We start from the raw sequence: 16,144 nt of genomic DNA, 5'->3' as shown, positions 1-16,144 counted from the left end.
CAGGTCCGCTATCTTACCTCTTTCTCTGACATGACTTATGCTTGTGCACTCGCACTTCTCTTCCCAGCTCTTCTTCCCTTCCTCAGTGCCACAACCGTTTCCTAGCCTAACACTCCCAGCACCTCCACCAGCTCCCTTTCTCCCACTCCTCTGCGATCTGAAGTGAAGGTGCCCCTCGTGGAACACCGACTGGCGTCCCCACCCTTCCTTCCTTCCTTCCCAGTCTTCTACCCGTAGTCTTTCTGTCACTTATCCGCCTCCTCCCCCGTCTCTATCCACTGTGACCTTCACCCTTCGACCCCATCTTTCTTCTCATCCCTCCCCCTCTGTTTTTTGCCCCTCCCCGACAACTGTCCGTCCAGACCGATATGCATCCTCCTCCCAGGCGTCTTCGTGTTGTCTGCTCTCGTTCTCCTTCCCCGTCTGAGTCAGTAGGCCTCAGTGTCTGGCACGCCTGTGTCTTCCAGTCGGTAATGTAAACTCCTCTCCCTCCATCTCCCCAGCTGGTAAGAAGGCTTCATTCCATCTCCCACTTTCCACCTCTGGCTGTCTCTGCAACTTCTCCCATCTCAGTGCCGGCCGGTCGGCTGCTCGCTATGGACATTCCCGTTGCCCTTGATTCTCTTTCTGGTGCTGTCTTTGGTCTTGTGAACACTGCCGTTTCTTTCCTTCCTCAATTTCATTCCCTCGACCGCCCCTCTCCGGTGCCTCCTCTCTCATTGGACCTTGTCAGTTCACCTATCCCCCCCCCCCCCACCTCCACATCACCGGGGGAGGGGGGGCAGGTTTCACTGAACCCATCTTTCCGTAATATACTGTGTTCTTCTTTGCTTTAATTTTTCTCTTTTTTTACTGTTAATTCTGTAAAAAAATTACATTTACTAATAATGACTATTCTTCAATGCGCGGATTTATGCCAATTTCCACGAACTCCAACTTCTGATCTCACAGTTTTCACCGCTTTTACCTGATATACCTGACGGTCACTAACTCTAGTGGCCTCGCCGAGGAGAGGAAGGACGCCTTTACCCCTTACTGAATCTCAGCCCTAAGATTTTCACTCTCACCTTCAGCTCTCCCTATAACGATGTATTCTGTCTGCTTGCACTCCAGTCTGCCCTGACTCTCCGCAGGTTTAGGGCTGGGGCTCAGACGGCATTCATTAAGAGATTGATAAAAATTAAGCCACCCCAGAGGTGGCACCTCTGGGGTGCCCCCCGCCCCACCAAGCCCTCATCTACTCCTGCAAGCCCTCACGTACCGCCCCAAGTCACCATCTACCTTAAATCATAATTTCTTACCTGCTTGAATCATTTCTTAAGTCAGAATCAGCCATGTTGTACATGGGATTTGCTCCCTCGCCGGTGAATTTGTTGCTCCCAGGAATTGCCGCCAATTCTGTGCCAACTCTGTTGAGCTCTGATGACTGAGAGCCGAACGTGTTCGTTGACAACACTTTCACCCGAAGCTTCAAACTGAGGAGAAATAATTGATGTTAATCTATACATATAAGAGAGAATGCTTGTCTATCTCTCCAGATATGGAGGTCAGACGCTTGGGGCCAGCCAGCCTCACCCAAATTTGCAGGGGGAATGGTCTGGGGTGCGGGATGGACATAAACTGGTTGGGGTAGGCATAAATTAAATGCCCTAAGAAATATTATCAATTATAAACACACCCATGCGAGTTTCAAAGCATCAAGCATGAAATATACGATGTGATTTCTGTGGAGTTTTTAATGATATTAATAATATATTTGTTGAGAGAGCCATACAGCTGTTTCAGTACTTCTAAATAATAAACTTTGTGAAGGAAGGGGGTGGGGAGAAGAAAAGATGGACTATGGGATGGGGGCGGCGAGGGAGGGGGGGGGTCAAGGAGGATATGGGGTGAAGAGTAGGGAAGAAGGGGGAAGGAAGAGACCAGGGTAAAAATGGGGAGGAAGAGGGGGGGGGAGAACTAGGGGATGGCCGAAGGGGAGAACAAAGGGGATGAGGCGAAGGGAGAGACGGGATGAAGGAAGGGAAAGAATGGCAAAAGACCCGGGTGCAGTCGGGTACCCCTTCTATCCATATTTATGAGAGAGTCTGCCTGCTTGTATGTACAAAACGAGAGGCCAGACGCTTCGGGCTACCCTCACGCACACCTTATAGTGGGAATAGTCTGGGGTACAGGACGATCATAGGCTGGTCGGGGTCTCTAAGAATTAAACACGGTACAGTGTTCCAGAGTCACAGCCAGATCCCCCCCCCCCCCTCACAACAATGTGTGGCACCGCTCGCCTGCTACACGGCGACACTGCCTCCGTTGGTGGCACGGGGACTCTGCTAACGAGGCTCAGGGGAAACTTTAGAAACAGATGTGCTTAGTCACTCAGAAAGAATTACGGAATTCAAAAAGTAACACACATGCTTCGTGTGATATGTGTAGACGTCAAGGAGTGCTCAGCCTTACACTTTTGAATGTGTTGATGACTAGATTAATAGTTGATATTCATACTTACGAGAAGTCGTAACCGGCTACAAGCTCCCCTTAACTCTCTCAATTATAACCGGTTATCGACTTACGATAAGTTCTAACCGGTTATAAGCTCCCCTTAACTCTCTTCTCTACTTATGATGGGCCGTAACCGCTTATAAACTCCCCTTAACTCCCTCCCCATTAGAAATATTAAACGAGACCTTATAATTTCTACAGAAAAAAAGTAGGAACTTTACTCGCATGGTTGCCATACGCCGCCACCATTACAAAGACCAACCCGAAACTGTGAGCAACTACATATATTGACTTTACATAACATAGTTTAGCTACTATGTAACCCCCTTTTATCACATTCTTAGTATACTGTATGATGAAAACAGATATAATATTGCTATTTTAGTAAGACATCTTCTAAGTTTTAGTTCGCATTTTGTGTAATAATATGTGAAGCCTCGTTTACAAGCGCAGCAGACTCAGCAGGCCTGTGCGAGAGGCGGTAGGCCTACCTTCTGGTCCTGATGCAGTAGACTGTAATGAGCAGTAAGCAGAGGGACCCAAGCACCAGGCTCACCACGCCAAGCAGCACCTGCACAAATACACTATCATCAGTAACAAATGAAAATATAAATACAGAACTAAATTAGTTGAAAGTACAGTAATAGGGTGTATGTTAAATAGATTGAATTCCACGATCAATTACAGAGGACTGGCACAGCTTTGTTCCGATTAGCTCGGACACACTAGGCTCATAGGACAGATGTACACTGAAGTTCCTAAAAAAAAAAACTGGGATATAACTATTTAGTGTAACTGAAGACCACAGAGTGACAAGTTTCCTGTACCAGCGCCTTAAGCAATGCAGTTCAGAGAGGGAATGCTTGCTACATGGCACCCTTAGGTGTCATGCAGGTTTAAAGATGTGATACATTTATTTTCTTTTGATTTGTAATTAGAGTGATTTATGTTATGAGCAACGCAATGTGTAATCTATCACAGGAAATTAAATAAATATAAAATGCATGAGTGGCAGAAGAAATTATTCATTCATATTCACAAAAAAAAACAATTTGGAGTATGTTGATCCAGAGAACTTCTTCAAAAGGTCAGATGTAACACAAACAAGGAGCAACGGTTGCAAGCTCAACAAGCCACAGTGTAGGACTGAGAACAAGAGATGCTTTTTCACCCACCGGGTTACGCACCTTCTGGTTATTGTGTAGCGCCTGCAGATAAAATACCTGAAATCCTTGCACTGTATCCATATTTCGCTTCTAGTAGATAAACGTCGTATGAAACTAAGAAACAAGTAGTGTAGTGTGAAGACTAATAATAGCAAACAGCATCATCAGCAAACAATGAGAGGAATGATTCCATACCCTCTGCGAGATCATTTACATATGTCAGAAACAGTATAGGTCCAAGGACTGAACCCTGCGGGACTCCACTGGTGACGCCTCGACAATCCGAGACCTCACCCTTCACAGTGACTCGTTGTCTTCTGTTGCTTAGGTACTCCCTTATCCAGCGGAGTACCTTCCCTTTCACTCCCGCCTGCATCTCCAGCTTGTGTAATAGTCTCTTGTGTGGTACTGTGTCAAAGGCTTTCTGGCAATCCAAAAATATGCAGTCTGCCCAACCCTCTCTTTCTTGCCTGATTTGTGTTGCCTGGTCATAGAATTAAATTAATTCTGTGAGGAATGATTTGCCCTCCCTGAACTCGTGCTGTTATTGTGTTACAAAGTTCTTTCACTCCAGATGTTCCACTAGTTTTTTCGCAAAATCATCTCCATCATCTTGCATGGTATGCAAGTTAGGGACACAGGCCTGTAGTTCAGTACCTCCTGACTATGACCCTTCTTGTATATTGGGACTATATTGGCCATCTTCCAAATTTTTGTCAGTTCACCTGTTACCCATGATTTGTTGTACACCATGGATAGTGGCAGGCACAGAGATTCTGTTCCTTCTTTTAGTATCCATGGTGAGATTCCATCCGGGCCTATAGCCTTTGTCACATCCAATTCTACCAGATGCTTCCTCACCTCCCCACTGGTAATCACAAACTCCTTTAGTGGTATCTGGTTAGATTTTCCCTCTCTTATCTCTGGGGACGTCTCCTTGCTATACTGTGAAGACCTCCTGGATTTCGTATTAAGTTCTTTGCACGCCTCCTTGTCGTGTGTAGTGACTCTGTATGCCCCTATCCTCAATTTCATTACCTGTTCCTTCACTGTTGTTTTTCTCTTGATGTGGCTGTGCAGCAATTTAGGTTGAGTCTTCGTCTTGCTCGCTATGTCATTTTCATATTGTCGCTCTGCCTTTCTTCTCACCCTGACGTATTCATTTCTGGCGCTCTGGTATCTTTCGCTGCTCTCTAGTGTCCTGTTATTTCTATAGTTTCTCCACGCTCTTGAACTTAGTTGCTTTGTTAGCTTACATCTCTGATTAAACCATGGGTTTCTCATCTCTATGTAATTTTTTTTCCTTTTGGACTGGAACGAACTTATCTGCTGCCTCCTATCACTTCTGCGTGATGTAGTCCATCATGGCTTAGGCCGTCTTTCCTCTGAGTTCTGTTTCCCAAGCTATATCTGTTAGAAATTTACTTATCTCCTCATAGTTTCCCTTCCTAATGCCGGTCTTTTGTTTTCTGGGTCTTTCCTCGAGTACCGTAATCCTGCTTCGACCAGATACTCAAACATCAATACACTGTGATCACTCATTCTCACGGGAACTTCGAAATCGATTTTCCATATGTCTGAGTCGTTCAAAGTGAATACTAGATCATCTCGCTGGTTCATCATTGCCTGTTATTCTTGTGGGTTCCCTGACATGCTGACTTAAAAAGTTTCTTGTCGCCACCTCCAATAGTTTAGCTCTCCACGTTTCCTCACCTTCATGCGGTTCCTTGTTTTCCCAGTCTATCCTTCTGTGATTGAAGTCCTCCATAATGTGCAGATGGGATCTGTTTCTACAGGCAGCAGTGACTGCTCTTTCAACTATAGTGTTAACTGCCATGTTGTCTCTGTCATACTCTTCTCTGGGTCTTCTGTCATTTGGTGGTGGGTTATATATCACTGCTACTACTACTCTTGGTCCTCCCATCGTCGCGCGCGCGTGTGTGTGTGTGTGTATATACTTTCCTGAGTTGAACTTTAGCAGACATTTTCTAGACCATTCCTTCAGTTTGTCCATGTCTTCCTGTAGTCTCTGTCTATCTTCATCTGTCTTGATTCTTCTCATACGTTTTGCATCATCAGCAAACATTGAGAGGAATGAGTCTATACCTTCCGGAAGATCGTTTACATATACTAGAAACAGGATGGGTCCAAGTACAGAGCCCTGTGGGACTCCGCTGGTGACATCTCGCCACTCTGATGTCTCCCCCTTCACAATTACTTGCTGTTTCCTGTTGCTTAAATACTCCTTTATCCGCTGGAGCACCTTACCTTTTACTCCTGCCTGTTGCTCCAACATTTTTAACAGCCTTTTATGGGATACTGTGTCAAAGGCTTTCTGGGAGTCGAAGAAAATGCAGTCTGCCCACCCTTCTCTTTCTTGCCTAATTTTTGTTGCCTGGTCATAAAATTCTATTAAACCTGTGAGGCACGATTTACCATCTCTGAGTTGGTGGTGTGTTACAAAGCTATTTCCCTCCAGATGCTCTACGAGCCTTTTCCTCACGATCTTCTCCATCACCTTGCATGGTATACAAGTTAGGGAAACTGGCCTGTAGTTCAATGCCTCTTGTGCTGCCTGTGACCCTTTTTGTATATTGGAACTACATTAGCTGTCTTCCAACTTTCTGGTAGGTCTCTTGTTTCCAGTGACCTGTTATACACCATAGAGAGTGACACATTTAGTGTTTCTGCACCTTCCTTTAGTATCCAAGGTAAGATTCTGTCAGGCCCAACAGCCTTTAACACATCCAGCTCCAACAGATTCCTTTTGACCTCATCACTGGTGAGGTTAAATTCCTCCAAGGTTGCTTGGTTTGCCTCCTCCTCATTTAGTGCAGGTGCTTCTCCTTGTTCTTTTGTGAAGACTTCCTGGAATCTCTTGTTGAGTTCTTCACACACCTCCTTGTCATTCTCTGTGTATCTGTTCTCCCCTTTTCTCAGTTTCATCACTTGTTCCTTCACTGCTGTTTTCCAAGTGATGCGACTGTGGAGCAGTGTTGGTTGGGTTTTGGCTTTTCTCGCGTTGTCATTTCATACTGTCTCTCTGCTTCCCTCCTCACTCTGAGGTACTCATTCCTGGCCCTCTGGTATCTCTCCCTGCTCTCTGGTGTTCTGTTATTTCTGTAGTTTCTCCATGTTCTTTTATTCCGTTGCTTCGCTACCTTACATTCCTGGTTGAACCTTGGATTCTTCTGTTGCTTTTCGGTTTTCTTTTTTTGGACGGGGATAAACCTGTCTGCAGCTTCCTGGCACTTCTGGGTGACATAATCCTTCATATCCTGTACAGGCTTGTCTCTAAGTTCTGTTTCCCATAGTATTTCCCGTAGGAAGTTCCTCATCTCGTCATATTTTCCTCTTCGGTAATTTAGTCTTTCGATCCCATCCTTGGATAGGTTATCCCTACCTCCACCAAGTACTCAAATGTCAATACACTGTGGTCACTCATTCCTATGGGGGCTTCAACTTTGACATCCCTTATTTCTGACTCATTCAAGGTGAATATCAGGTCAAGTCTAGCTGGTTTATCATTATCTATTATTCTTGTGGGTTCCCTGACGTGCTGGCTCAGAAAGTTCCTTGTTGCCATTTCCAAGAGCTTAGCTCTCCATGTATCTGCACCGCCATGTGGGTCCCCATTCTCCCAGTCTATATTTCCATTGTTGAAATCGCTCATAATTAAGAGTCTTGAGCCATTCTTGCTGTCAACTGAAGCTGCTCTCTCTATAATATTACTGGTTGCCATGTTGTTCATATCAAACTCCTGTCTGGGTCTTCTGTCATTTAGTGGAGGGTTGTAAATGACTGCCACTATTATCTTAGGTCCACCCATTGTTATAGTTTCTGTTATCTAATCTCTGAACCCGTCACAGCCCGGAATTTCCATCTCATCAAAACTCCAGTCCTTGCTTATCAGCAGGGCCACTCCTCCACCTCCTCTCCCTTCCCTCTCTTTCCTTAATTCCTTAATATATAGTAGTTCTTTGGAAACACAGCATCTGTTATGACTCCTGACAATTTTGTTTCCGTCCAATTACATCTGGGTTTTCTTCTTGCGCCTCTTCCCGCCAGTTCACTTGCTTTATTGGTAATCCCTTCTATGTTTGAGTACATTACCTTGAAGCTCACTTTCCTATATCCCTTTTCACCTTCCCTTCCCACAAGTGTAGGAAGATTTGTGTGTGTGTGTGTGTGTGTGTGTGTGTGTGTGTGTGTGTGTGTGTGTGTGTGTGTGTGTGTGTGTGTGTGTGTGTGTGTACTCACCTATTTGTACTCACCTATTTGTGCTTGCAGGGGTTGAGCTTTGGCTCTTTGGTCCCGCCTCTCAACCGTAGTGTGTGTGTGTAAAACAAGAACAAGAACAACAACTCACCTGCAAGACGAGCAGTTGCTGCTCCGCGCCTCCCCCCGTGTTTGTGTCGATGGTTCCTATTGCCTTCAGGTTGAGATGGTCAATATGCAGATCATCCAGCAGCTGCTGGACGACCGCAGCGTCGTTAGAAGCACTGCAGCGCGCACAACCCCATAACACATATTAGTTAAGCGTCAGAGAGAGAGAAACACAATGCAATCATTCGATGAATATAGCCACTTAGTATATATTTTAGATAATTAAGCTAAGGTATATATATATATATTATATATGTATATATATATAAATATATATATATATATATATATATATATATATATATATAAATATATATATATATATATATATATATATATAAATATATATATATATATATATATATATATATATATATATATATATATATATATATATATATATATATAGGCATTTATAGCGGCGTATATACTCACTCAAGGATTTCCTTGACAGGCACAGGTGTGTGGGTCTCGTCATTGATGAAGTGCATGAGGACGGTGGACTCATCATCAATAGGCTCCCCCGAGTCAGTTGTACTCTGTGCTATGCTGTCAATCAAGCACTGATACCCGTAAGCCATTGTGAATGCATTTTGAACCTGCAGAGATACACAATAATCTTATAGTACATAGAGTCCAAGGTTTGTAGCGAGGAAGTGGTCTTGTTAAGCCGCGGGCTGCGCCTGGGTGGGTGAATTTTCATGGGTGAATCGGAATCATGAAAATAATAAAACTAACAGTCTGCCTTTCCTGTTATGTGTTAATAACAAAAATAAAAGCATCTCTAAGCACCAGCGTATATACCAAGCCTACAAGCATAGGATTATGCCTAACCTTCTGCGTGATAACAAAAACAACATTGTGTCAGTTGAACTGTTAGAACACATACGAAATGGAACCAGCGAGCCTAAATGGTTTCAAAGAACAGCCACTCATATTAAAATGATGGGACTGCACGATGTATATACAGATGAAAGAGTACAGCACTTCCTTCTACCCTGGCAGATAGTACCTTTTGACATCCTGACCCCTGCATACCCCACCAAGAAACTAATCACAAACAACCCTCATGCTCAGTTTGCTACTAAATTAAACACCATAGAACACTTCACAATATACAAACTGAAAACAACATTGCACAGACCATATACACTGACGGATCACTCAACACAGCTACAGGGAGGGCAGGAAGTGCTGTTATTGCTCATCAGCCCGATGGCAGCACAATTCAAAGGAATATACGAATTAGTAACTGGGCATCCACAATGCAAGCCGAGTTGGTAGCAATACTTGTAGCACTCAAAATTATTGACAACACTGAAGTAGACAGTTTAATTATTTCCGTCTCCCTTTCCTCACTACGAGCAATAAACAGTTTACAATCAAGTAATAACGGGCTTGTCTTGGAAGCTAGACGTAGATATATAAGAATACTTAGCAAGAGGGTAAATATAAAAATGTTGTGATTCCTTCTCACATTGGCCTGTAGGAACATGACAAAGTTGACGCCCTTGCTAAGGTTGCAGTAAATAAAGACAGCATTGACCGGAATCTTGAGTTATCAAATAGGTCCCTTAAAAGTGTCATTAGACGAGAACTCCTGGATGGATTTGAAGAAAGTAGAACAGTGCAAACTGGAACTAGCAAGTCCATTGTTCATCACAATGAAATGTGTGAAGTAAAACATGTGTATGGGACAAGTAACAAAGTCAGTAGACTAACAGATGTTGTCAAAGCTCGTATAAGACTTGGCTAAAAGTATCTCTGGCAGTTCTGCTTGTATAGGGATCTAGATGAAGTAAAGTGTAAAGAGTGTGGACAAAGACAGGGACACACACACACACTCGAACACTATATCTTGGATTGTAGCAAAAATGAGCCATTTAGAGATACGTCTAAGCTCATGCTGTATGATATGGCAACCTATCTTATTACCATGGATAAAATACCTGAAATCCTTGCACTGTATCCATATTTCGCTTCCAGTAGATAAACGACATATGAGATTAAGAAACAAGTAGTGTATTGTGAAGACTAATAATAAACAGCAGCTCCCCAAAGACTCTGTAATATCTCCACTGCTCAAACTATTATGTATTAGCGATAAGACCTACCATTAATGTATAATGACTTACTGTTAATATATAGCTCTTGAAATAGAACATTCTCTGTAACTAGCTGACATTGTAACTATAAGGTGTGAAGGATAGATAAAATTGTTTATGTAATAATCTAAGATGAGGTCTGATAAAGACCTTTTGTGCCCTCTGTAATGCTTTTTCCGCTACCGCTCACAGGATGGGTATGGGGTGCACAATAAACTAGCTGCCTCCGGCGGCAACAATCAATCAATACGGAATATGCAGTCATATTCAATATGTATGAATATATATATATATATATATATATATATATATATATATATATATATATATATATATATATATATATATATATATTCCTTGTATATTTTACAAGGCGAATAATACTTACTTCATCCTGCTTGTCATAAACGTCTTGGTAGAAATTGTTAAAGTAGACAGGTAGTTGGTAGTTGCTGGTGATGGCGTACACTTTAGCTTGTGCAGAGTCTTCCTGGCCAACTGCAGGTGACAACATAAACAACGTAAGTCAATATACTTCGTTGCAATCTGCGACAAATGATCAATTTCAAATCGCTAGGATAGAGAATCATATGAAGGAAAAGTTGTCAGGATTTACAGGTTCACTCAAAAACATGTTGCTTATTTTAAATAGTTTGATGAGGCATTAACCGAACTCTTGTTAATGTGGCGTACCTTTGTAGGGGGACAGGAAGCCTGAGTCGTGTCACTGTCCATATAAGGCCTATATAGGCCAATGACTGACGCTTTCCAGGATGTACCGTACCTGATGATGTCTAGCAGGTAGACTGTACCGTACCTGATGATGTCTAGCAGACAGACTGTACCGTACCTGATGATGTCTAGCAGACAGACTGTACCGTACCTGATGATGTCTAGCAGGTAGACTGTACCGTACCTGATGATGTCTAGCAGGCAGACTGTACCGTACCTGATGATGTCTAGCAGGTTGACTGTACCGTACCTGATGATGTCTAGCAGGCAGACTGTACCGTACCTGAACATGTCTAGCAGACAGACTGTACCGTACCTGAACATGTCTAGCAGGCAGACTGTACCGTACCTGAACATGTCTACCAGACAGACTGTACCGTACCTGCGTCAACAACAGTGATGGTGAAGGTACAGTAGCCTGAGCTACTGCCAATAGGTAGAAACTGCAGTGTTATAACGGCAGTGTTGTTCTCTGCGTCTGCCACACTGGGGGGAAATAATTCACTATTATACACAAGGGTATATTCACACCTCTAGTTGATTAGTCTACAAAGAGGTGTATAGGCACGCCTAGTTCATTAGTATACACGGAGGTGTATGCACACATGAAGCTCATTAGTATACACCCAACAATGACACCCCCAGGAAGAGCTTCGAGGGGCGACTCAAGTAAAACAGGTTCCAAAAGAATTGGAAAGTGTAAAGAGGAAGAAAACGAACCAAGCTGTACGGGGAAGGGGATTATCAGGAGAATACGCCAAGCCATTACGACTATATAGCACTGGGAAGGGGTCAGGATAAGGATTTGGGATGGGACGGAGGGAAAGGAATGGTGCCCAATCACTTGGACTGTCGGGGATTGAACGCCGACCTGCATGACGCAAGACCGTCGCTCTACCGCCCAGCCCAAGTGGTTGGACTTGAGAAACAAACAATCAAGGAAGTCTGGATGGAAGTCTAAGACTGAAATGAGCACAAGAAACCTACATTAGACAAGCAATTTGGAAAGAAGTAGTTACCAGTAGTTAGGAAAGAAGTAGTTACCAGCGGTTAGGAAAGAAGTAGTTACCAGCAGTTAGGAAAGAAGTAGTTACCAGCAGTTAGGAAAGAAGTAGTTACCAACAGTTAGGAAAGAAGTAGTTACCAGTAGTTAGGAAAGAAGTAGTTACCAGCGGTTAGGAAAGAAGTAGTTACCAGTAGTTAGGAAAGAAGTAGTTACCAGCGGTTAGGAAAGAAGTAGTTACCAGCGGTTAGGAAAGAAGTAGTTACCAGTAGTTAGGAAAGAAGTAGTTACCAGTAGTTAGGAAAGAAGTAGTTACCAGCGGTTAGGAAAGAAGTAGTTACCGGCAGTAAATTAGCACCAAACACTGTCGATAGAAGTAAGTGCACAATAATTTTAGGGTGAGTGGGGCAGGAACTACCATCTAGGGTGGACAGAGCAGCAGAAGAGACAACAATTAATTGAGAAAATAAGCATAGGAAAAGGTCACAAATCAAAGAAAAAATGTCAGAAATCGTAAAATGAGAAACAAATGTGAGAGAGATAAGAATCACCCCCCCCCCCACCTTAAGGTTGACATTTAATGGGGTGAGAGATATGACAAATGTGCTTAGGAATGCCAGGGAAAAAATACAAAAATATGAGGAAAGGGAAACAATGGTATAAATTACCATTCACACTTGCGTGGAAATAAACACAGTCAGTCAAGGTGAATGGAATGTTTATGAATCAAGGTGAATGGAATGTTTATGAATCAAGGTGAATGGAATGTTTATGAATCAAGGTGAATGGAATGTTTATGAATCAAGGTGAATGGAATGTTTATGAATCAAGGTGAATGGAATGTTTATGAATCAAGGTGAATGGAATGTTTATGAATCAAGGTGAATGGAATGTTTATGAATCAAGGTGAATGGAATGTTTATGAATCAAGGTGAATGGAATGTTTATGAATCAAGGTGAATGGAATGTTTATGAATCAAGGTGAATGGAATGTTTATGAATCAAGGTGAATGGAATGTTTATGAATCAAGGTGAATGGAATGTTTATGAATCAAGGTGAATGGAATGTTTATGAATCAAGGTGAATGGAATGTTTATGAATGAATCTACACTTCCAGGGAAGTGTGGATGGGAGTTTATATGACGTGGACATGGGTGAGTAGTTCCTCTGAGCTTCAGCAGTAGTAGTAGTCAGGGAGAGATGAAAATTCAAGTCTGGCAGCAGGAAGCTGCTTCTAGAAAGCAGCTTCCTTCAACTTCACTTTTCCTTTTTTAGACTACTCATAGCACAGTCGATAGAGCTTTGACCTCACACGCCTGGGGTCCACAGTTCGAGAAACATATATATATATATATATATATATATATATATATATATATATATATATATATATATATATATATATATATATATATATATATATATATATATATATATATATATATATATATGTCGTACCTAGTAGCCAGAACGCACTTCTCAGCCTACTATTCAAGGCCTGATTTGCCTAATAAGCCAAGTTTTCCTGAATTATTATATTTTCTCTAATTTTTTTCTTATGAAATGATAAAGCTACCCATTTCATTACGTATGAGGTCAATTTTTTTTTATTGGAGTTAAAATTTACGTAGATATATGACAGAACCTAACCAACCCTACCTAACCTAACCTAACCTATCTTTATATATATATATATATATATATATATATATATATATATATATATATATGTCGTACCTAGTAGCCAGAACGCACTTCTCAGCCTACTATTCAAGGCCTGATTTGCCTAATAAGCCAAGTTTTCCTGAATTATTATATTTTCTCTAATTTTTTTCTTATGAAATGATAAAGCTACCCATTTCATTACGTATGAGGTCAATTTTTTTTTATTGGAGTTAAAATTTACGTAGATATATGACAGAACCTAACCAACCCTACCTAACCTAACCTAACCTATCTTTATAGGTTAGGTTAGGTTAGGTAGCCGAAAAAGTTAGGTTAGGTAGGTTAGGTAGTCGAAAAACAATTCATGAAAACTTGGCTTATTAGGCAAATCAGGCCTTGAATAGTAGGCTGAGAAGTGCGTTCTGGCTACTAGGTACGACATATATATATATATATATATATATATATATATATATATATATATATATATATATATATATATATATATATATATATATATAACTTGTGACGGTAACGCGTTGGTGTTCGGCTGTTTAAGGCTAGGGGTATGGCCTTGTCACATAGTTATAAAAAAAAATAGAAAAAACTGGAACTTCGTCTGTGGTAAGGTAAGGAGAAGACACACAAAACACAAGTAAACTTTAACAATGAAATTTTAATTACGTTAAATAAATCAAAACATGAAAAAATGGACAAACAAATTCTTATAATAAAATCAATCAATCAAAATAATAAGAATAATTAAATGACACAATGAAAAGTTACGTTAAGGCAAAATAACAAGAAGTGCAATACAAAAGTAAATGGGAGGTGCTGGAATATTGGCTTTAAGCTATCACCTCTCTCAGTACACGCTAGCGTCTAGCCGGGAGGAGTGGTGACAACGAGAGCACTGAACATTCTGAGGTCTGAGGTTGGGGCGACCCCAGACATCAAGTAGTATGGGGGGGCGAGTGCAGGTGCAGCCAGACCGGCGACCAATCAGCGGAGCCGGTAGCGATCAACATGTAGTTTGGTGGTTTGAGTCCGAACAGGTGGCTGGCTGCATACGTTTTGCTCACCCTGGCAAGCCTTGCTGGTGTTGTTGTCGTTGTTGGACATGTCTTCCATAGTCGTTTTATACAATTTCAACGACGTGATTATGGAGGGAAGAGCAGGCTCAATCTCTTGAAGGAGATTATCGTCACAATATATATATATATATATATATATATATATATATATATATATATATATATATATATATATATATATATATATATATATATATATATATATATATATATATATATATATATATATATAAAATACAATAATATAATAAGCGATGTACAGTAATACAGTTTAAGAGGCTCAAACCGTCAGTAGTTACCATTTTTTTAGTTGGCCAGCCAGAGGCTTAGGGCCCGTGCAATAAAAATAAAAAATAAGTAGTGTCCAAGCGTTATACGACAAAGAGTACTGGGAAGACGGGACACCACGAGCATTGATCTCATCCTGTAACTACACTTAGGTAATTACACGTCTAGTACATTAATATACACACATGGGTGTATACATACATATAGGTGAGTACATACGTCTAGTACATTAGTATACACACAGGGGTGTATGCTATAAATCTTTTTTTTTTACATATAAAAAACAATAGATGGTTTCTAATATTACACAAAACAGTCACATTAAATGTTCATGTTACTGTTCTTGTTATATTGTCCATGTTCCTATTCTTGTTAGTGTTTTTGTTGATGTGAATAGGCTTACCTAAAAGGATTTTCTGGTGTAATGTTGGTGTCGTACCACTGGAAGTCTCCGATCGTCCTGTAGTGTAGGGTTTCGTTCAAGTCTTTGTCACTCGCCTGTAATCACACCAAGGGCATCAGGTTCTGTAACCAGTTACTGTAGGACCTGTAACGGCACTTTATTTTGTAATTCAATTGATGTATAATATATTACGTCTGGAGAAAATGGTGGTGGTTTACGAGGTGGAGCGATGCTTGTCTATGGCAGCTTTGCTGGTGAGTGTGAGTGGTTAGTGAAGGGTGAGCATGTTGTATACACTGACCTTCCAAGGGTGAGCATGTTGTATACACTGACCTTCCAAGGGTGAGCATGTTGTATACACTGACCTTCCAAGGGTGAGCATGTTGCATACACTGACCTTCCAAGGGTGAGCATGTTGTATACACTGACCTTCCAAGGGTGAGCATGTTGTATACACTGACCTTCCAAGGGTGAGAATGTTGTATACACTGACCTTCCAAGGGTGAGCATGTTGTATACACTGACCTTCCAAGGGTGAGCATGTTGTATACACTGACCTTCCAAGGGTGAGCATGTTTCATACACTGACCTTCCAAGGGTGAGCATGTTGTATACACTGACCTTCCAAGGGTGACCTCACACGCCTCGTGTGAATTTATTACAAATTTCACACCAAGATGAGCCAATGGAAGACGAAGAGTGTTTGAGTAACGTGAGTGACACAACTTACCTGTTAAAGTGCTCGGGTCTTAACCCAGCCAACACACAACGTTGCCACGACGTTACTGTTTCTGTTGTTACGTTG

The 16,144-nt window shown here is 41.6% G+C and overlaps 1 protein-coding gene across 1 annotated transcript in view; it reads right to left on the bottom strand.

Moving 5' to 3' along the window:
• Positions 1–16,144, bottom strand: part of LOC123763578 (cadherin-AgCad1) — a 96,639-nt gene that overhangs the window by 1,936 nt on the left and 78,559 nt on the right. The window contains exons 30-36 of the mRNA XM_069309685.1: positions 15,340–15,434; positions 11,268–11,371; positions 10,542–10,651; positions 8,484–8,647; positions 8,032–8,164; positions 2,988–3,067; positions 1,302–1,475 (exon numbers count right to left, since the gene is read on the bottom strand). Coding sequence (XP_069165786.1) covers positions 1,302–1,475; positions 2,988–3,067; positions 8,032–8,164; positions 8,484–8,647; positions 10,542–10,651; positions 11,268–11,371; positions 15,340–15,434 — 860 coding nt within the window. The remainder of the gene's footprint in view (positions 1–1,301; positions 1,476–2,987; positions 3,068–8,031; positions 8,165–8,483; positions 8,648–10,541; positions 10,652–11,267; positions 11,372–15,339; positions 15,435–16,144) is intronic.

The sequence above is a fragment of the Procambarus clarkii genome, chromosome 1 (genome assembly GCF_040958095.1).
Source record: "Procambarus clarkii isolate CNS0578487 chromosome 1, FALCON_Pclarkii_2.0, whole genome shotgun sequence".
NCBI lineage: Eukaryota > Metazoa > Arthropoda > Malacostraca > Decapoda > Cambaridae > Procambarus > Procambarus clarkii.
Note: the sequence above shows the minus strand (reverse complement) of the source record. Positions and strands in the feature narration are given on the sequence as shown.